This window comes from Nilaparvata lugens, chromosome 5 (assembly GCF_014356525.2).
Source record: "Nilaparvata lugens isolate BPH chromosome 5, ASM1435652v1, whole genome shotgun sequence".
Taxonomy (NCBI): domain Eukaryota; kingdom Metazoa; phylum Arthropoda; class Insecta; order Hemiptera; family Delphacidae; genus Nilaparvata; species Nilaparvata lugens.
In genome coordinates this window covers 53,887,484-53,909,420 of record NC_052508.1, presented here as the reverse complement: position 1 = coordinate 53,909,420, position 21,937 = coordinate 53,887,484, and the positions used below count along the sequence as shown (strand labels likewise).

General features: G+C 33.0%; 2 protein-coding genes across 2 annotated transcripts in view; one reads left to right on the top strand and one right to left on the bottom strand.

The window, feature by feature from the left end:
- The window catches only part of LOC111047443 (coiled-coil domain-containing protein 170), a 39,372-nt gene that overhangs the window by 2,713 nt on the left and 14,722 nt on the right, over positions 1 to 21,937 (top strand). Inside the window, exons 2-5 of the mRNA XM_039429540.1 lie at positions 4,447 to 4,578; positions 5,776 to 5,940; positions 20,972 to 21,097; positions 21,337 to 21,504. Coding sequence (XP_039285474.1) covers positions 4,447 to 4,578; positions 5,776 to 5,940; positions 20,972 to 21,097; positions 21,337 to 21,504 — 591 coding nt within the window. The remainder of the gene's footprint in view (positions 1 to 4,446; positions 4,579 to 5,775; positions 5,941 to 20,971; positions 21,098 to 21,336; positions 21,505 to 21,937) is intronic.
- LOC120351426 lies at positions 6,934 to 20,960 on the bottom strand. The gene is made up of 10 exons (XM_039428744.1): positions 19,606 to 20,960; positions 18,307 to 18,516; positions 17,278 to 17,434; positions 15,876 to 16,083; positions 14,855 to 14,909; positions 11,056 to 11,253; positions 9,986 to 10,178; positions 8,387 to 8,567; positions 8,152 to 8,218; positions 6,934 to 7,112 (listed from the first exon to the last, which is right to left on the bottom strand). The coding sequence occupies exons 1-10, from the start codon at positions 19,665 to 19,667 to the stop codon at positions 7,067 to 7,069; spliced, it is 1,377 nt and encodes a 458-aa protein (XP_039284678.1). The 5' UTR covers positions 19,668 to 20,960; the 3' UTR covers positions 6,934 to 7,066.

The following is a 21,937-nucleotide window of genomic DNA, read 5'->3' as shown; positions in this document are numbered from 1 at the left end:
TGTGAAACTTCATGTGAAATGTTTAAAAAACTGTGTCAAATCTACGAACGTGATGAAAAACAACAGAAATTTTCTCTAATGCAGGACTTTTTCAATTTTACACTAGAGGCTAATGAAGACATTGCTAGTTTCTTCAGCCGTCTGGAAAATTTGACCCATAAATTGAAATCTGTTGGACACGAAATCGATGACGAGATGGTTATTGGCAAAATATTCAGCTCCCTGCCCAGGAAATACACCCACTTTCAAACTTCGTGGGAAGCAACCGCAATTTGTGACAGAAATCTCACAAACCTAACCTCCCGGTTGGTGAATGAAGAACGCAGACTATCTACTGATAAAGGTGATTCTGTGCAACCAGTGGTATTCAAAACATCGGAAATCCAGTGCTACAGATGCAAAAATTATGGACATATTTCCCGTGAATGCAGAAATAAAATGAAACAGAAAAGTGGTCTATTCTGTAGTATTTGCAAGAAGAATAATCATGAAGACAAAGACTGTTACTTTCGTAAAAAACAGAATGATAAGAAGAAGAACCAAGTATCCTTTTTAACTACTAATTCTAATGTAAAATACTATGACACTTTCGTAATTGACTCAGGGTCTACTTCACATATGGTAAAATCTAAATCACTATTTGATAGTTCCATTCCAATTAGTTGTAAAGTAGGAGTAGCCAAGGAAAATGAATCAATGTTTGCTCTTGAGGTAGGAAACATCAAATCAGACAAATGCAACTTAAATAATGTTTTATATGTTCCAGAACTTTCTAAAAATTTGTTATCTGTAAGTGCTATCACTGAGAACGATGGTAAGGTCTTATTTAGTGGAAATAGGGTTGAGGTGTTGAAAGACAATGAAGTCATTATGGAAGGCATGAAAAATTCGAATGGTTTGTTTGAAGTTGACTTGAAAATGCATAATTCAAATTCAGTCCATCATGTAATGACTAGCACTATTTCACCCAAGTCTAATGAGTCTAATGAAGTAGAATTATGGCACAGGAAGCTAGGCCACCTTGGTGTAGATAACATGAAAAAGCTCATAAATCTTAGTGAGGGAATGAATATTAAAACTAAAATTGATGACTTTTCCAAAAACCCATGTGAAATATGCTTGTCTGCTCGCCAAACAAGGCAACCTTTTAAAACAGTCAGGGAAAGGGCAACAAGACCCCTTGAAATAGTACATACTGATGTTTGTGGGCCTATTACCCCGGTAAGTTGGGACAATAAAAGATACATGGTTACTTTTCTAGATGATTTCACACATTTTGTCATGGTATTTCTTATTCAAAATAAAAGTGAGGTATTTGATATAATGAAACAATTTGTAGCTGAAGTAGAGGCAAAATGGCATTCTAAAATTTCAAAATTTCGGTGTGATAATGGTGGGGAATATTCTAGTAATAAAATCAAGGATTGGTGTCAAAATAGAGGGATTTTCATGGATTTCACCATTCCATACACTCCAGAATTAAATGGAAAGGCAGAAAGAATCAATAGGACATTGCTAGAAAAGGTTGGGGCACTTTTGTTTGATTCAGGATTGAAAAAGGAAATGTGGGGTGAGGCTGTAAGGACAGCAGCTTATATTGTTAATAGAAGCCCCAACATGTACTCTTGATTGTACTCCAGCTGAAAAGTGGTACGGTAAAAAACCAGATCTATCAAGACTACAGATTTTTGGAAGTATAGCATACAGTCATGTTGCAGGTAATCTTAAGAAACTTGACAGTAGAACCAAGAATATAACGTTTGTAGGATATTTGCAAAATGGTTATCGGTTGTGGGATGCTGATAAGAGGAAAATAATTGTTTCTAGGGATGTAATTTTTTCAAATGTTGAGCAATCTAACCAAGGTGAAAAGTATTCTGACCCCAAAGTATTCAAGATAAATCAAGGCTTTGACATTGAGGGAATCGCAAAAGGTAATGATCCAAACAATGTATTTGAAGAAATTGAAAATGATGGAGTACAAGAAACTGAAATAAATGAAGTTGAAGAAATTGAAAATAATGAAGTAGAAGAAACTGATACAAGTGAAGCTGAGGGTATTGAGATTGAAACAAATGATATTGAAGATGGAATCAATGAAGTAGAAGTAAATGAAGAAAGTGGAGAAGAAATGATGGATGAAAATAATGAAATAAGAGGGAGAGAGAAAAGAGTGATTAAAAAACCAGTGTGGTTGAAAGACTATGAAACCAGTTATCTTAGTCTACAAGTAGATGAGCCTCTTACATTTTCTGAAGCTATGAAATCAAACAATTCTGTAAAGTGGTTGGAGGCAGTAAAAACTGAACTAAATGCTTTGAAAGAGAATAATATTTGGACAGAGGTAGATACTGTACCAGAAAACAAAGAAATTATTGATAGCAAATGGGTATTTAAAATTAAAAATGATGAGAAGGATAACATTCAGTACAAGGCTAGATTAGTTGCTAGGGGGTTTCAACAAAAGGATAGCATAGATTTAAATGACATTTATGCCCCTGTGGCCAAATTGCCAACTTTTCGGATTTTCATGAGTGTTGCAAATAAATTAGGGTTTCCTGTATATCAGATGGATGTGAAAAATGCTTTCCTTAATGGTGATATCAAAGAAGACGTTTATATGTCATTACCAGAGGGAGTAGAAGGATTTAGGAATAAGGTTTGTAAACTTAAGAAGTCAATTTATGGTCTGAAGAAATCTCCAAAAGATTGGAATTCTAAATTTGATTCTGTAATGAAAATGAACAATTTTACTAGGTCTAAAAATGATTATTGCTTGTATTCTAAAATTGTGGAGGGTAAAAAGGTATTTCTATTATTGTATGTAGATGACTTACTTATTTTTGGTTCAGATGAGAATGATGTTTCAAGATTGAAATCAGTCTTACAAGAAAATTTCAAGATGAAAGACTTGGGCTTAGTTTCTAATTTCTTGGGAATTAATGTCAAACAAGATATTGAGAAGGGGGTAACTGTTATTAGTCAGAAGGAGTATCTCAAACATGTATTGGAAAAGTTCAACATGCAGGATTGTAAGCCAATGGACACTCCCATGGATAAAAATTTCAACTTTGAATTATTGACTAGAGATAAGTCAGAGTCTGTAGAAATAGAAAAGAAATGTCGTAGACTAATTGGTTGTCTTATGTATGCTGTTGTAGGATCTAGACCTGATTTGTGTTGTACTGTATCTTTCTTGAGTCGATTCCAAAGTTGTGCCAGTGAAATGTTGTATAAAAATTTAAAACGTGTATTGAGATATGTAAAATGTACTTTAGATTTAGAGCTAGTATATAAGAGAGAATTGAATGATGATATGATTGTAGGCTATGTAGATGCAAACTGGGGTGGTGATTTAGAGAGAAGATCAACCTCAGGTTATTGCTTCAAGGTTTTTGGTAATACTATTTCTTGGTGTACCAAGAAGCAACAGAGTGTTTCATTATCTAGCACAGAAGCTGAGTATGTTGCTTTGAGCCAAGCTGCAAGCGAGGCTTGTTGGATAAAAGGAATTTTAATTGATTTTTGTGTTGTTGAAAATAAGAAAACTTGTATTTTGTTGTTTGAAGACAATCAGTCTGCTATCAAAATAGCTCATAATCCTGAGCATCATAAAAAAATGAAACATGTAGATATATAAGGTATCATTTTGTAAGAGAGAAAATTTCTGAAGGTGTTATTCAAGTTGAGTATTTAAAATCCTCAGATCAGATTGCTGACATTTTCACAAAACCCTTGGGAAAGGAACTTTTTGTCAAGTTTAGAAATAATATTTTTTAATAATTAAGATGTTTTTGAACTATCTTAATTTTCCTATAACTTACTTTGTTTTTTGATTGATAAATTTTTTTGGGTTATTTCATTGAGGGGGCGTGTTGTTTGACAATGAAATAGACTAAATAATCATATGTGTGATTGGCAAGGCACTGGTGACTCTGTACTGAACTCTGTCTCTGTGAAGTGTGTGTAACATGCCTTAAGTAAAACGTTTGAGTTCAATGTATTGGTTTGACTTTAAAGTAAAAATAAAATCAGTAATAATGTTCAAATAATCGTAATATTTTATTTCTTCACCGATATAACCTTCAACAATGGATTTATCCCATACCGAACTTGAAATTTTCTGTCCCAAAAATTTAAACTTTAGGCGCTCATATCTCAAAAAGTAATGATCGGAAAAAAATGTTTTCCTGAGAAAACTTTCTCATTTTGATAGCTTGATAGTATACAAATAGAAAAACTTTGAAAAATATCACCAGTAGAAAGTTTATTTTTAGCCTTTCCACAGCCTTAAGTGATATATAAAACCCATATTGTTCAAGTGCATTTGTGAAGATCTCGCAATGTCTTTTTGGTATAAGCATGGACTTTTTCATAATACATTCTTTGTTAGATAGGTACAATATATTCTAGTCTCTATTCAATTGATTTAATGTTGATTAACAGCTGCAGGACATGAAGAGTCAGCTACGCAGCCGAGACCAGCGGACAGCCGAGCTGCAGGTGGAGACAGAGCAGCTCAAAGAGCAGGCAGCAAGACAGAATGCCATCATTGCATCACTCCGCCAACGCATTCAGGTGTGTTCATCCATACTTAACTAAATCTCAATCAATTTTGCCTCCAGTAATGAAATACTTGTTGAAAACTCTATTATAGACTCCTCATTCAATTCATCACTTTTTGGTATTCAGCTGTATTCATCCTAAACTACTTAATCTTAATCTCATTTGATTTACTCTCCAATAACGAAATACTTGTTGAAAAATCAATAATATTATCGACTCCTAATTCATCATTCGATTCATCAATTTAATGCATTTTGTGCCTGAGAATCAGTTTCATAGCCTGTTGGACTTCATCAGAAGATCTCCTAGTAATTCACATATTTCTTATTGCGGCATTTCGATTGGTGAGGGAGTTTCATCAACCCTTCTAATGGACTTTTGTCAAAAGTTAAATTCATCGAAAATTATAGTCCAAAAACGTTAGTGAGTATTATCAGCCCTTTCTGATGAAGATTTTTCAGGTTGAAGAAGCTTATTATTTCCTGAGATGAAAATAAATATTTAAAAGATCCACTAACAATATAAACGAAAATTAATGACTAGGGGCCGGTTTATGAGCTCCGGGTTAATAGTCCAGGATTAATAACCGATTTTTGCGCTGTAGTCTAAAAATCGGCTTTATGAGCCGCGAGCTAAAGTTGAGCCGTTCTAAAAATAATATGTGCTTACGCCCTGTTCCATAAGCCTATTTTTTAGTCCTGGTCTACGTTAGGCGGCGTACCAAGAAATCCGCGGACTATGAAAACTCGAGCTCATAAACCGGCCCTAGGTCATCAACTTGTCGTTTATTAGGCTTACAGAAATTCAGTGATTGAATTATATTTATTGATAGGCCTATAGTCTCGTCAGTATTATAGAAATACTGGTAACGAATTCAATCATTGAAAAATATATTCCCTTGGAGAGTTAAATATAACTGATTATTCTATAAACAAGATAGAACAGTATGTTAATCAGATAACGCTGTCTTCCTATCTTTTTCCTACTTTCCTCTGGCACTGCCATTATAATGTGGACCTCACTAAAGGGATGAACAAAACTGTATAATTTGAAATTTCACCGAATTCACAAAAGTAAATGCACCATTTTCAATTCAATTCATTTTATTAATGACTGTATTTTTTACAATTTCAGCGATGTGTGAATGATTGAAATAAATAGTGATTAAATGGAATTGAATAAATTAATTTATGGTGATTGTGGAGGTAGGAGCTGGAGGAATCGGAGCGGTCTTTGAACAGCTTGCATGGGAGGTCAGAGATGGCTCTCAATACACTACAACGAGACCACCGTTACCAGGAGGAGAGGTCACGTGACCTTGAACGCAAAGTGGCGAGGCTTGAGTTGGACTGCAGTGCCGAACAACAGGGCAAAGTAAGCGCCATCTTATTTAAATTTTATTTATCTCGTTACTCAACAATGCATTTCACTGTATTTATTAGGCTATGATAAACACTCAAGAGTTTTATATTGCTATAAATAGATTGGGAATCAGGATTAGGGCCGAGACTAAAGAGGTCAAAACAGTCTATTTCTTGCAGATCAGGATAGAAGCGTTATCTAATTTTGCGCTTGCAAGGGCCAAGACACACGAGGCGTTTTTTCAGACGAGTCGACATGGCACGACAGGACAGGAAGCACTCCGAGTGGGTGATTCTCGATATCGTATGCAAACTCAACCATCCAGCCGTAGAGATTCTGTCGTGCCATGACGAATCGTCTGAAAAAACGCCTCGTGTGTTTTGGCCCTTGCGAGCGCAAAGGATAGATAACGCTTCCACCCAGATCTGCAAAAAATAGACTGTTTGATCAGATAAAAAAATTTTGTGTGGCACAAATAACAAAAAGTAGAAATACTGGACAATATTTCAAATACCTGTCAGCGGTGTGAGGCCGAACGAGCCACCCGTGCAATCGCAGCTATTTTTCACGCCACTTGAAGTCTCTGCTCGAATTCAACATTTTTTAATGTAATTTGAGTAGGATTTGTCACAAAAGCTTTTTTCAGGCTTTAGCAGACGCGTTTTCAAGTCACTCGCTGCGTTTATTTCCACGCTGAGAAAAACAACTGAGTGGTGGAAGGAATACATAGCCAACTAAAATACTATAGGGCACCAAAAACAAATTTGTCCACTTGTCTGAACATAGCGTGAATACAAACTGTGTTTGAACCTGAAAAACGCTGGCACACTATCCCTCTACCGTAATTTAGAATTTATAGCTTCTACAGAACTTATTGGAATTTATAAAACTTCTTCACATTTCAGTTGTTCACCTATCTACTCCATTTAACATCTTCCAACACTTAAATCCCCTCTGTTCTCAAAACTCAAATACATGTGATGACTTCTCGATTTAGTCTATAATTTCTCAAATACGATTGGAAAAGGTTTAGATTAATGATTAATCACTTGATTTGTTTTTATTGATAATTTACTTTCAATTTCCTTCTCATACTATTTTATTGTAGCATGCATATTACCAATTAGGGCGAAAAACATCAAGAAGAATAGTCCTTTATCTTATTATTTTTGGCCTCGTATTCCCTGTAAAACAATCAAACATTTATTTTTATCCTGGTGCCAATATTAAATATTTGCAATAGAAATTTTCTCAAAATTAGGTTATTGTAATAAGAATCATATTTGGAGAATTCTGGAAAAGTTCAAAAGCATACTCTATACGGTTATTTCAGAGACGGCATGTGGCCCATCTCTCGATCTCTGAATGGAAAATTTAATTTGGTTAGAGCAAAAAAAAATAATAATAATTCAAATTTCAACAGCAGCTATAGTTCCAAGTTACATAAATCAATCAAGCTTCAGGAACACTATGAGTTACGTTAAGAGCGTTAATACTTCTTCTAGAAAGGATATCTCTCCTATTCAAGTCTTTGGTATATTCGTGCCGTAGAAATGAGTGCACATTCCCTCAAGAACACCTGAATTTTTACTTCCATGATCACTTCATCTGAAATATTGAGAAAATAATTGTTCTCTGAGAGAGAGGCTGTAACATTTCCTAACCCCGTTTGATGGTTTATCTACTCTTACTTTATACAAATTCTACGATACTAAACGCATTTTTTAAATGTTGAAAGAAATATTTTAATATTAATTTTACTCTATAATTTGTTTTCAATAGGTACTGTATTCCCTAGTAATACTCAGTAATCCTGGTCCTTACTCACTTGCTGAGTGTTTTGTGGTGTTCTGTTGAGGGAGTCTTGGCTAGAGAGTGGGCTGTCTCAAAGCAATGTTTCTTTGAAATGTAAGATTATACAATTCTGACGTGTCACATGCTGTGCGAGCACTGCTCGATTATACAGCTTTATGTGACAAAAATTAAACTAAACTAATGCTCACTATTATTTAGAACAGTAATAAGAATCAGAATTCTAGAATTTAGAACTTCTGATAACAGCAAGACTATATACTGCTGAAGAATCTACATAAAACACTTGAAAAAACAACAAGAATCACAAAACCTTCACGCTAGATGAATGAACTGATCATTATGACAGCAAGTTAATCAATCAATAATTAGGATAAGTAGTTGAAAATATTGGATTCATCAAATTCTTACACTGTATATTCAATGGCGTCTGCTTCATCTCTGTTTTCATCTTGATTTATTAGATGTAATACTCCACCTGAAAGTTATATGGAAATCTCAAAAATCAAATAATTCATCAATACTATCAAGCATGAATGGACCAATAAGGAATTTCCAACCACTGGTTTTAGTTTCATTATTGTATTCTACCTACAATTAGATTGTAAATTGATAAATGATAGATTGAATAAATGAATTTACTCACTAAATTTAATATATTGGTCCATTTGATCTGGTCTGCAGTAGTGAATGCTTCTGATCTTCACACTATCATCATTGCCATTCATTGAATATTTCCAGACACTTATCCCATCATAATGTTCGACTTTCCTTATTGGTTTTCGTCCAATCAACTCTGTTACAATTCTTGAAAACTTTTTCGTGCTCTGTTAGGAAATGATATAAGTTTTAAGTTGTCTTCTTCTCTCAATTTTAGCTCAAATTCGAATTCTACATTAAATCTACACATATAAGTACAAAGCTACTTTTATCGTGAAATCATAAATTGAACCAGAAAAAGTATTAGATTGAACAGTATATCATCGATATAGAATTATATAACACTAGCAGGTAACTCGTGCTTTTTGCACTGGGGAAAATTTCACATGTGAAAAATGAAAATAAGCTATATATTGGAATAATATGCTTTGATTTTCATCAAATATTAGTCCTATATATGCAATAATCGGATATAAATCATTTTTATTCCTAAAATGTATGAATTCAGGGCTACTTATTTCTATTTATAAAATAGAATTATTATAGTAGCCTATCCTTCTTTGAAATTAATAAAATAATAGGTTGTTATAATTTGTATTTTTAATCTATTAGCTTATTAATTTCAAAAAAGGGTACTATGATTCTATTTTATAAACATTTTTATTCCGTTTGCATTTACCTATTCTCACTGTTTCTTTTCCACTTATTTACTTTCTTTATTTATTGAAAAAAGTAATTGTCGCCACCACCCGTTCATTCTTTATCTACGGCAGGGGTCTCCAACCTTTTTTATCCAAGGGCCACATTGTTAATTCTTGGGAGGCTTAGAGGACCAATAGCAAGGATGTACGTGGAATTTGACTTGTGGGGACACACACGACGGGGGATTTGGGGGGTGTAAAATTATTATATTTCCATTAAAATAATCTGAGGAGTTTTAAGTACGTTTAATTAAAACACAAAAAGAAACAAACCAATTCATTTCATTTTAATACAAAGTCCAATTTATTGTGTGTAAAAAGGTCATAAGAAAACTTGAAAACATACGAATTTACAAAAAGTTACCAAGCTAAAAGAGAATACTTATTTTTGATGAGAAGATTGCATTTGTTTTCCACTTAAAATGTCCGCCCATTTAGGATCAAACTTTGTGGTTCCGATCATTAAAATTTATTACAAATGTTCATCTGACAAAGAAGCTCTGTATTTGGATTTACCAAACATTATTTTTGAAAATTTCTGCTCACACTTATAGGTAGATCCAAAAAGCTGCTTGTTTACAGCTAATTTTACACTAATTAAGAAATTTATTTATTTATTTACATACAAAATAATACAAATTACATACAAATGGAGTGGCTAGTAAGAGAAGAGTATTGAACTCATATTTGTTGTCAAAAATGTGAATGAATAATATTTTTTTAAAATCTGTTGCTATAACTCTCGGCGGGCCGGACAAAATCCATCCGCGGGCCGGATGTGGCCCGCGGGCCGTAGGTTGGAGAGCCCTGATCTACGGTATACATAGTTTTCTACTTTTGGCCAAGCATTTATTTTAAGATGGAAAACCCATTTGAATACGTACATTTTCAATCTCACAATCCCAGAATTCGTGTCTGGTAACAGTGAAATACTCTGCTAGAATTGGAATGTCATAGTTCTTGAACTCATTGTTTTTATTCCGTACCAGTAATAGCTTGGGATCAACTGTCCATAGTTGACACTCTGGCAGAAGTGTGCTTGTATGAAGTCGGTCATCATTCAAGATTCTGATACATCTTTAGGAACAAATTAGGATAACAATTTTGTTATTGGAAAAAAGTTTTTGAAATTCTAATAGAAGAATGTGAGGTTTATTATGTGTAATTTGAAGAAATATATTGTAGTATCACAGTGAACCAAATCATATACCGGTAAGCTATGTTGAAATACAACTATAAGTGAAACTTTCAAAGGACTTTGAAATAGTGAATAATCAATACACAAAACATCTACCGGACCAAAATATCACCTCTTAACTCCCATAAAACGATTTTCTCCATTTTAACTTCTACATAGTTTATGAACTTCAATTTTAATTTGTTTATTAATTACATGATCAATCAATCAATCAAGTTTTATTGAACAAAATATTTACATTGGAGGTCCCACTACACCCGAAGATTTTCCAGTAGGTGCCTTCATAGTAAATCATAGAATGGTACATTACAAAGGAATAAATTAACAAATTTGATAAAAGGAAGAGAAAAACATTTTTTGCATGCAAAGGGAAGTTGGGAACTAAGAAGAGGATGTAAAGGAAGGATCGTGGTGAGGAAGGTAAACTTATCTAGGAACTAGAATAATTAAATTTAAGAAAATAAATTATATAAACTACTCAAGTAGAAGAAAAATATCAATTAAATCAAATCATAAATCATGAAAGATGAGTATTCACTATTTATGAGAACAAAAATTATACATGGGGGAAAAATTGAGGAATGAAAGTTAAATTTCAAGAAATAATTATAAGTGGTCGCTGTGGCTGGCGGCAGTGACTCAATAAAATTAATGTACCAGCAAAATCTCTGCTAGCTGTTTCTTTATATGAGGTTATTTTTATTTATTATAAGAACATCACTTTTTGATAATTTGATTGTTTTACTGATAACTCACGTGGCTTCATCTCCTTGAGAGCCTATCTCATCATACCAAGTTTGACCTATTCTTAGGACACCTCCATTGGTTCCAATCTCTGAGACACGGAAATCTTGTTTCTCAAGCCATTCTGCAATATCTATATAGTAGTAGCTCCACTTCTCATTTGGCAAATGAACGTTATGTTCTTCATTCAAGAAGACAGTTTCGAACATACTGCAAAAAATCACATAATTTATCACAAGCTATGCCAGCAGTGCCATTTTGTAAGAAAATATGTTATATATCAAGTTTGTGTTTGTGGCAATACAAATTTTTCCTCACTTTAGAAATTAATGACAGGATATTTAAATATTAATTTAGGGGAATCATGAAAAAGTTATAGGTAATTAACTCAAGAGTTTCTATCTAAGGGTAGGTATCTACCTTTTTGTGTATTGAGCCGTTCTCATACATCTCACACTTTCTCATTTTTTACTTTCCTTGCCCTATTACCTACCATAGGTAAGGAAAGTATTGCTTTAAAAAAAATTAAGGTACCCTAATTTCAAGTTTTCTATACGTTTCAAGGTCCCCTGAGTCCAAAAACATGATTTTTGGGTGTGTGTGTGTGTGTGTGTGTGTGTGTGTGTGTGTGTGTGTGTGTGTGTGTATGTCTGTGAACACGATAACTCCATTCCTAATCAACCGATTGACTCGAAATTCTAAACTTATTATCCATGTCCTTATACCATGAGGATCCGACAATAAGAAATTCAATAAAATTGAATTCAAAATGGCGGATAATTACTAAAAAACCATGTTTTAACGGTTTTCTCTAAAACGGCTCTAACGATTTTCTTCAAATTTATACCATGGATAGCTATTTATAAGCTCTATCAACTGAAATGAGTCTCATTTCTTGGAAAATTTTAGGAGCTCCGTAATATTCTTGAGAAAAATGGCGGATAATGACTAAAAAAACATGTTATTCACGGTTTTATCGAAAGCGGCTCTAAAGATTTTCTTCAAATTTATACCATATGGATAGCTATTTATAAGCCCTATCAACTGACACGAATCTCATTTCTGGGAAAATCGCAGGAGCTCCGTAATATTCTTGAGAAAAATGGCGGACAATTACTAAAAAACCATGTTTTTCACGATTTTCTCAAAAATAACTTGACCGATTTTTTTTCAAATTCATACTCTGTATAGTTATTCATCAGCTCTATCAACTGGCATGAGTCTCCTTTCTGGGAAACTAATGGGGGTCCACCCCATCCTTGAGAAATGAACTTAGTAACCTCCTTCTCATGCATGAGGTAGGTAGGTAGCGCAGTTCATAAAAAGAACACATAGTCGAGTTATGTCATCTGTAGAACAGCTGTTTAGACGACTTTGAAAAAATGACGACTAAAAAATCATCGAATTTAGTAATTTACACAAAGGAAAAAGTACTCTGAAAACAATTATATTATATACACATAATATACAGAAGTCTGATCGTAGTTTCAAATATGAGCAAGGAAAGTTGTGTGAGTGTACCATACCAGATTTTTTGGAAAGCAATACTTTCCTTACCTATGGTAGTAGGGCAAGGAAAGTAAAAATTCGTTTGCACCATGTCTCATCTTTGGGAGAAAACTCCCTGAACGACATTAAAGGGATAATTCATCCTTGGCTGAAACAGCTATGGATAATAATACAATAAGGTGATTGAGCGAGTGAGTACCGTATGTGAAATATCAAAATATCGCATCCCCAAAATTCATAACATGACATATCGATATCGCCAGCTGTGGAATTTAATCACGATCATTTTAGAGAATTCTGTTATATATAATTAAATTATAAATAAACAGAACACAATTTATAAATTTTTAATAAAATAGAAATAACGAGCGAAGCTTGGTACCCCGATATTAACAGTGATATTGATATTAACATTTAATGGACATGACTTTACATTACAATCATAGTCATGCCTTCCAAAAAAAGTAGAATTGTTTCTTACATTAAAATGTATACATTATAAATACTTATCCCACGGATGGATGGGTTATTAAATGTTCACATGAAACTCTGGCGAGAGTTGGGTAAGAGAATGCCAATTTTACTCATTTATCCCAATAGTTATTAACTAATTTGCTCTCAGATAAGTGGAACATACGTTTCATCACCAGTTAATAGATCCAAAACATTGATAACTCGTCAATTATATTGATAAATTGATATAAAATCGACTCTTCAATTTTTCAAGTTTGGGCTGGAATAGCTTACACAGTTGGCTAACAGATAGCGTTGTTGATTTCTTAGTGTCTCAAGGTCTATAAATACAGGCACAGAATTACAAGGCACAGAATTATAGGAGTTTTCTCTGATACAGGTCATGATACTCGTGTTCCTTATGGAGCGGCCATTATGTGGGGTCTTTATTGCGGTACATTTGAAATATTCCAATCTGCTCATAACAAAATAATGCATTATGCTTTTTAAAAACAATAATCTGGTTCAGATAATATGTAAATTCGGGTTTTTGATTTTTTAATAATGAAATTTCAATAATAAATGGTTTATAATTCATTATTTTCTTATTAAAGATTGTTCTTATTCTTGTAACTTGTTATGTTTCATAAGGAATTGGGACAAAAGTCAAACCTCAAAAAGAATTTAAAGTCCCCAATCTGAAAATAAACAATTCAGTTCCTAGTTGGAATCTAAATAATAGACCTATTATTATTCTGTAAGAAGAATTTATTTTACAATTCAAAGCCAAACATTATTCCTTGAACAATATAGCAAAATAACACATAATGTTGTTTAATCTATAATGATAACAGCTGATGAATTTGAAAATTGGTGAACTAGAACCCCATAAAATGGCGATTTTGCAATGCATCACGCGATTGTGTCATGACCTGTATTTATATTTGGAGTGTCTAAAGATATATGGTGTAGACTACAAGCTGTCTGAACAGTGTGGACAATGATGATGATTTTACTTTCCTTGCCCTATCACCATAGGTAAGGAAAGTATTGCTTTCCGAAAAAAATTGGTACCCCAATTTCTATACGTTTCAATGTCCCCTGAGTTCGAAAAAGTGTTTTTTTGAGTATTGGTCTGTATGTGTGTGTGGGTGTGTATAAGTTGTTATGTGTGTCTGTGTAAACGATATATTTCTTCTCCTAATTAATGGGATCACTTGAAATTTGGAACTTGTCCTTACAATATAAGGATCCGAAACGAAAAATTTCGATCAAATGTAATTCAAGATGGCAAAAATGTTGTCAAAGACAGGGTTTTTCGCGATTTTCTCTCAACGATTTTGATAAAATTTATACCTAAAATAGTCATTATGATAAGCTCTATCAACTGCCACAAGTAAAAACATTTATCTGTAAAAATTTCAGGAGCTCCGCTCCATCTATGCAAAGTTTGATTTTAGATTTCCAATTATCAGGCTACAGATACAATTTAAACAAAAAAATTCAAGTGGAAAAGATTCAGCATGAAAACCTCTACAATTCATGTTCATTAACATTAAACCTAAAATTGAAAATAAGCTCGAAATTCGAGAAAATTTGATTATTCAATAATTGCAAACTGTTGATTCAATTAAATCATTCACTATGAAGAGATAGCAGACCTCGTGTCTCCAGCGTTATTGTCCTGTCACCAGCTGGCTTAGATCTTTGAATAGCAGACTTGAGATGCGCGTGAACACTAGCGTCAGGTGATCAATTTTCATAACAGCAAGGAAAGTTGTGTGAGTGTGCCACACCAGATTTTTAATAATAATTATTATTATGTATTCAGACTTGGATGCATAATTACCTCAACTTGTGATTTGTGGGACCATCATTAGGAAAATAATATTCCATGCTTCCTTCTGAAAATCAATAAGGAATGACAGATACTCAACATTAAGAATAATTGTTGAACAGGTTAATAAATTATTCATAATTATGTACACAATTTTTTTCCTAAAAGAATATCATCGCATATCCTTTTTCTAGAATTTATTATTCAATCATAAAAAATAGATATATTTTTGTCGGATTAATATAATAATTATTGATCACTTTTAATAAGAATGAACAGTTAATATTACATCAGATATACCGGTATCGGCTATTCGGTATTCAGAAGGCAGTGGCAAGGCAGAGAATCGGCAACACTGTTCCCCTATCTTTCTCCACTGACAATATAACGTGGACCTCACTATAGCAAATGATTTTTGGATAGTAGCACCCATCGAATTTTCTTCTAGCTGTTTTCCCCGTTGTCAATATTTGCATTAGTAGAAGTCAAAGATGGCTGTCAGAATTAATTTGGATTCTTGTTCAATAATTATTATAATCTAGCAGGTAGCCCGTGCTCCAAAAGGGTCTAATTGGAAACTTGACAAACTGAAAACTTGACGAAATAAAACCTTGAAGAATTAAAAATAGGCCTATAACCATCCTTGGTAAATCAAGAATCTATATGCAAAATTTCAAGTTGATCAGTTCGTCAGACGTGGTGATGCGTCATTCGTGAATTTCCTATCCTATATTTTTGTATAAGCCGATTATTTTCTTTATTATATTAGAGATTATTCATTTTAGAAGTTATGTAATATATTCATTTATAAATGGATGCAAATATATAATTATTTATTCCCGCCTAGTCTACAATAATAATAATAATAATAATAATAATTAGTACTAGACTAATTCGTTCTATTACAGACTGAATCCAACTATATTTGGATGAGCCTAAAATTAACATAAGCCAAAATTCACAAGAAAACATTTAATGCTTCACCATTCGCTAAGAAACCTAATGAATTATTCTATCAAATACATTATCTCACCATATTTCAGTTGTTTTAAATCGTTCAATTGCAAATACTTGACTTCTCTCAAAACAGCAGTCACTGGTGTGTGTAGTACGGCTGAATCCAAAGCCGGCAAGTTGAATTTTCGCACCACTTCTATCCCATCAAAGTAGTAAAGTTTATAGATTCCATAGTTACCTTGCATTACATTGACAACTCTATAGAAACTGAAGGAAGGTGAAACCTGTTCAGGAAAAAATATGAAAATTATCGATTATTCTAGATTAAATTTTTATCATACTGCAAATAAATCACTGAAACGGGCAGTACCGTGATAATAGGTAATTGTAATCGGGAATGAAGAGAAAATTTAGAATATAAATGCAAAATTTTAAAGGTAGGATGAAATAAAATTAGTTTTGACATCGTTTGAGTTTGAAGGAGATAGATCTTCATTCATTATTTTCTCTCGGTACAGCTTCTAGCATATGCTCGTTCATATATTCACGTTTTTTTATTCTTTATATTCATATTCTTCTTATTAAAATTGTCATTCTAAATTAAGAGCTTTTTGACCGAGCGAAGTGAGGTCTAAGATTCAAGTCGACGGTTTGGCATTTCTCTTAATGTTTAAATGTTTAAAATGTTTAAATGTTTAAATGTTTAAATGCTTGAATGTTTAAATGTTTATATGTTGCACGTTTACGGCGAAACGCGGTAATAGGATTTTCATGAAATTTGACAGGTATGTTCTTTTTTTAATTGCGCGTCGACGTATACGGTATACAAGGTTTTTGGAAATTTTGCATTTCAAGGATGATATAAAAGGAAAAACGAGCCTCCTTCATACGCCAATATTAGAGTAAAAATCACACTATAGAATTATTCATCATAAATTAGCTGACAAGTGATTACACAGATGTGAAGAGAAGCCAGTCTATTGCTGTATTTCCATGAGGTCTATAGTTTCAATCAGGTACTTGTGGATGAGAATACTGCGTGAGGTCTACTGTTCACAGAACTACTAGTAGAATTAGATTAAATTTTACGTACGGTACTATTCATTCCACGATCCCCCAGCTTCAATCCATGCCAGTACTTGAGGAGTGTATATAATATATGATATGAGGAGTATATGTAGGATATGATAAAATCAGCTCCTGCTCTTCTAAATGATGTTGTTTCCCGCAGTGCTGATTTCAAGTCCAGGCATCCAGCTCTAGCAGCATAAAGAATTGCATATTCACCGGAAACTTGAATCTTTTCGTTTATCAGGTTGATTGTATTAAATCCTACTACACTCCTCAAGTACCAGGTACTGGCATGTAGATTAACTTCATTTTTCAAAGTGTAACTTCTGTATTTTAACAAAGAATTTACTAAATTATAGAATCATAAGAATAATCCTAAACAGGTTCTTAAAAGCAAAACGTCTCACCCCATCCTTATTGACACATTTCCAAACTTCTCTGTCAGTTAATACAAAATAATTGTAGAACTCTTCATTTTTCAGTTCAATAAGTTTATCAGAGCATAATAATGCTATTCCAGTTCGGAATTCATCTTTGTATTGGTTCCCCATGAGTCGTGTGCATCTTCAAAAACAAATGAATTCGTGTTCAATTCAAATTAAAATTCATTGACCACAAATTCAATTTCCAGATAGATGACAACACAACGTGATTCAGTAATATTCAGTATATTTAGTCCATGACTGGCAGTCGCCAGACAGACCTCGTCAAAATATAAAACAATTAATACACAAATAACTATAGATATATATGCAGATAGGTTGTTTTGTGTGGCTCTGTAGATGGACTGCAATACTAAATCATGAAGCAATCTCAAACTGGTTCACAAGTCCACTGGTTTCATCATCTCTCAGTGAGTACAAAGGGTAGTTGATGAGTTTCTCACGTACCAGCCTACAAAACTTCCCATACTCCAGCTCACGAACACAAATCGGCAGTCTACTGTTAAAAAAATGTTATCGTCCGTAAGGGATAGCATTCATGTGCTTTCGATAGTCTGGAGTAGGGCAATGTTGTCCCGTCTCCTGGTATTGTAGCTGGCCCCTCTCCTGGTAGGCATGAACCTCACTCCTTAGGAGGCGTAGGGAGCTATACATGCACTGACTGTACATTGTCAGTATTTTCAAACGTTTGAAGATTGGCCGGCAGTGCTCCAGGTAACTATAACGTGTATAACAACATGACAACGTATTGAGTTATCAATGTAATAATGGCACAATCTTCTAGAAAATCTTTCAAAACTGTTGAGTTTTATGTTATTCTTAAAAATGACAATAATTCACAAAACATTTTCAATTCTTAGGTAATTTCCGAATTTATTCAATTGACTTCTGAAAACAATGTTACATTTTTATGCTACAATAGTGATCAACATATATTATCTTACTAAAATTTACCAATCTTATTTGAAAATTACAATTCTAATTCAGACTTACTTTGCCGTATCTCCTTTACTTCCTATAGATTTCTTCCAAGCTCTGCCAACTCGAAAAGTTGTTGCGAACTTGTTGAAAGAGATTTTCTCTCCAAATAGAAAATTTTTTGGAAGTTTGTAATCAATTTCGCCGTTAAATTCCTCAGAGTCGATTGTTTTTGTAGAAGAGGTCGACTTACCAAGCAATGCCATAAAATTCATAGCAGCTATCCTATATTCACATATTGCAAAACAACATATACAAATATACTCAACTCAAATCAAAAGCACACACATTACTACAATACAATTTAACATAACATAGCATACGGTAGGCCTACAGTAAAACATCAAACATACAACAGAAATCAATTTTATTCAAGAGCATGTAGTCGAGGCTAATATATACTGTTTATAATTTAATACTGTGCAACGGATAATTCGATCAACTCAAATGAAAAAAAAAACACAATAAACTGAACTGTTTAAGCAAACAAAATAGTAATAAGCATGACAATAGTCTCATGTAACCTACATTAAAAACATGAAAATATACGATAACATTCATATAAAAAACTGGTGGCGGTTGCACAACAGCCGGTTAAATTTTTTACCGTGATTAATTCCACGAGAACCAATCAGAGAAGCCGTCTTTTCAAAAATGCCTTCTCTGATTGGTTCTTGTGAAATTAATCACGGTTATATTTAACCAACTTTTGTGCAACCGGGCCTTAGACTTAAGAACTATTTAACATGGTCAAAAATATAATTCAAAAAACTAATAAATATGTCAGTTACATATCAAGATAATATGAAGATAATTTATTATGAATTTGTGAATAATAAATTGCAGACCATCATTTAATATAAAATTGAAATTTAATATGGTGTCTTGATAAAAATACGACTTGAACATGATTGTAGACGAATATAGACTATTATGCAACTTTATTTATAAAACTATTCAAGTGTAATATTTCTATGGTATGCACTTTTTCTATTAAAGTGATTCCTTTGAAAAATACAGATTCTCTTGCATTTTGATTTTTTTCAATAATTGATAATGCAGAATCATTTCGAGGACAATATTTGGGTTTCACATACCGTGAAATAATATTGATGAAATTTTGACGAATAATTATTCAGATTTAAAACAAAACTTGAATTGGGAAAAATGAATTTCGTATTGATTTGGTGATGTGCTCTAAAGAAGCAGTACATACCGTATTATACTGCTAATGAATAATACGTATCTTATTCAGAAAAAATGCTTAATATTGATGTTTCAGTTCCAATAGATCTATTACCAGTACCTACTCACCCTTCTATAATAACAAACAGTATTAATATGATGGTGCATAACACTGTTAATATCAAACTCATTATATTTCATATAATATAATAAACGAATGAACTATATAATAATATTATAGAGAAGATGTAAGTCGTTATAGGCGTTCTAAGAAAAGAATGATACATACTGATCGAAGTATTCAGTATGGATAACTTATCAATAGTTCAAACCGGTAACGATTAAATTGAGTTCAATAATTCTCGACAACTGATGTCATGTGAATTATCGTTTAAACACCGCAGTATCAATTAATTAGTGAATTATGAACACATAAGAGAATCAATAAGTTTTAGAATTGGAACTTGTCAGCAAATAGAGAAGTTACTCATTGACATAATTGTTTACATACTTTATTAATACTACCATATCATACGTAGTTTGGAATTAATGAATAAAAATTGACAAATTGGTACTCGTTCATAATGAAGTAAATTTCCAAGCAGACAGGATATCATTCACATACGCGGTGTATACCTAAGTGTAACTTACTTATATGTTCAGACTATATCATGTAATTTGATGTATCCTTACAAAAATGAATTAAGTTGGATCAGTCATCCAGCACAACTAAAATTATTGTTACGTAATATTAAAATGTTAATATTTGAATATATTTATTTATTGCCACACTCAATGAACACTATACTGTACATTTTGTATCGGCCACGTCAAAATACAAGATATTCATAGTCAATAATACCATAGAGAAATATAGCGCTTACGCTATTGTTTCTCTATGATAATACGGTACTCTACAATCATAGAGACAACACATCACAATAAAATATCAAAAATTACATACAAATCCAAGTCAAAATCACGATTGAAATATATATCTATTTTTTATTCTTTTTTTACAATGAAGCACAGATTGAATAGAATTATTATAAAATCCTATAATATACAACGAAGAATATTGAAAAGAAAGAATGAACAGTAGCTGTGTCTGGTTCATAACTTGGAATGCAAGAATCAACGAAAGAGTCAACAATGCAAGAGGGACGAAACAAGAGTCACAGAGATGCAGTATTCTCTGAGATTATATTTTATTAATGTTGAATTAATTATTCAAAAACACTCTTTTATTAAACATAATATGTTTTGATTTAATCCAAATAAGGAGCGAAACTTTCATAATGAGAGTCGAATGTTGTATTTCAAGCCTGTGTGTTTGAAACTGTATTTCAATTGTATTAAATTATGGTTATATCTTGTTTTATACTTGCAAATAATAGGTATTAAATTTATGATTTTAATTGAATGTTATGAAATTGTAATAGTCTTTGCATACTTTGCATATTGATGGTTTTTTTTTGTTTTTTAATGTTTATAGGAGGTGGCACGCAAAGCGATGTCAGACTTTGTGCGACGCCTGGGTAGCGCCCTAGGCGCTAAAGATGTATCTCCCGAGTCCATGGCACAGGACGCCCTTGTGCACAAAGCGTCTGAACTTGTTCAGGTAAAATAAAACTCAGCTTTAAACAGAGCATAATATAGACTCAATAGTGAGATAGCCTAATCCTAATGAAATATGGGGTTGTCAACTAAGGCCTTCAATGATATTCAGTATATAATAGTGGACTACAGCTGTTAATAAAGCGCGGCCAGAGTCGCCGCTTGGAAATTGGACCTCAAAAAATTCAAAAACTTTATTTTTAGTTTGAAAATAATGAATAATTTGCTTGAAAATGATTGCAGGAGACATCTCTGCTACGGAGCAGATCTGCTAATATGGTGGACACCCTGTCGAAAGTGGAGGTGGAGCTGAGAAGTTGTCGCGATGCTCTGGAGAGAGCGCTCACCGAACGAGAGACCTTCCAGAGGCAGGCCGCATCGCATATGATGGAGATTGACAGGCTCAGACAGGTAGGTTCAAAAATGACAGTTGAATATAAAACAAATCTGGAGGCTCAGACATCAGGTAGGTTCAAAACAACAGTTGAATAGAAAAAAATGAAAAAAAATCTTCTCAGGTAGGCTTAGTAGTACTACTGAAGAATTGAAATTGATCTGGAAATAATAGTCAATAATAATTGACGGAATTTTGTCTATACGATAAAAGCTACTAGACTTTTATATTAACTATACCGTATGTATAAACAATATAAACTATACTGTAATAACGTATGTAATAATTATCTTCTGACATGAGGAATTTATTTATATATTCATCAAGAAACCCACAAATAATAAAATACAATAAGATTGGGAGAGGACTGTTTCTCTCCAAATCAAGTACTCCTTGTGCTGAAGATGGAAACCAGTGCCTTTGTTCGGGTACAGAATTTGAATAAAGTAC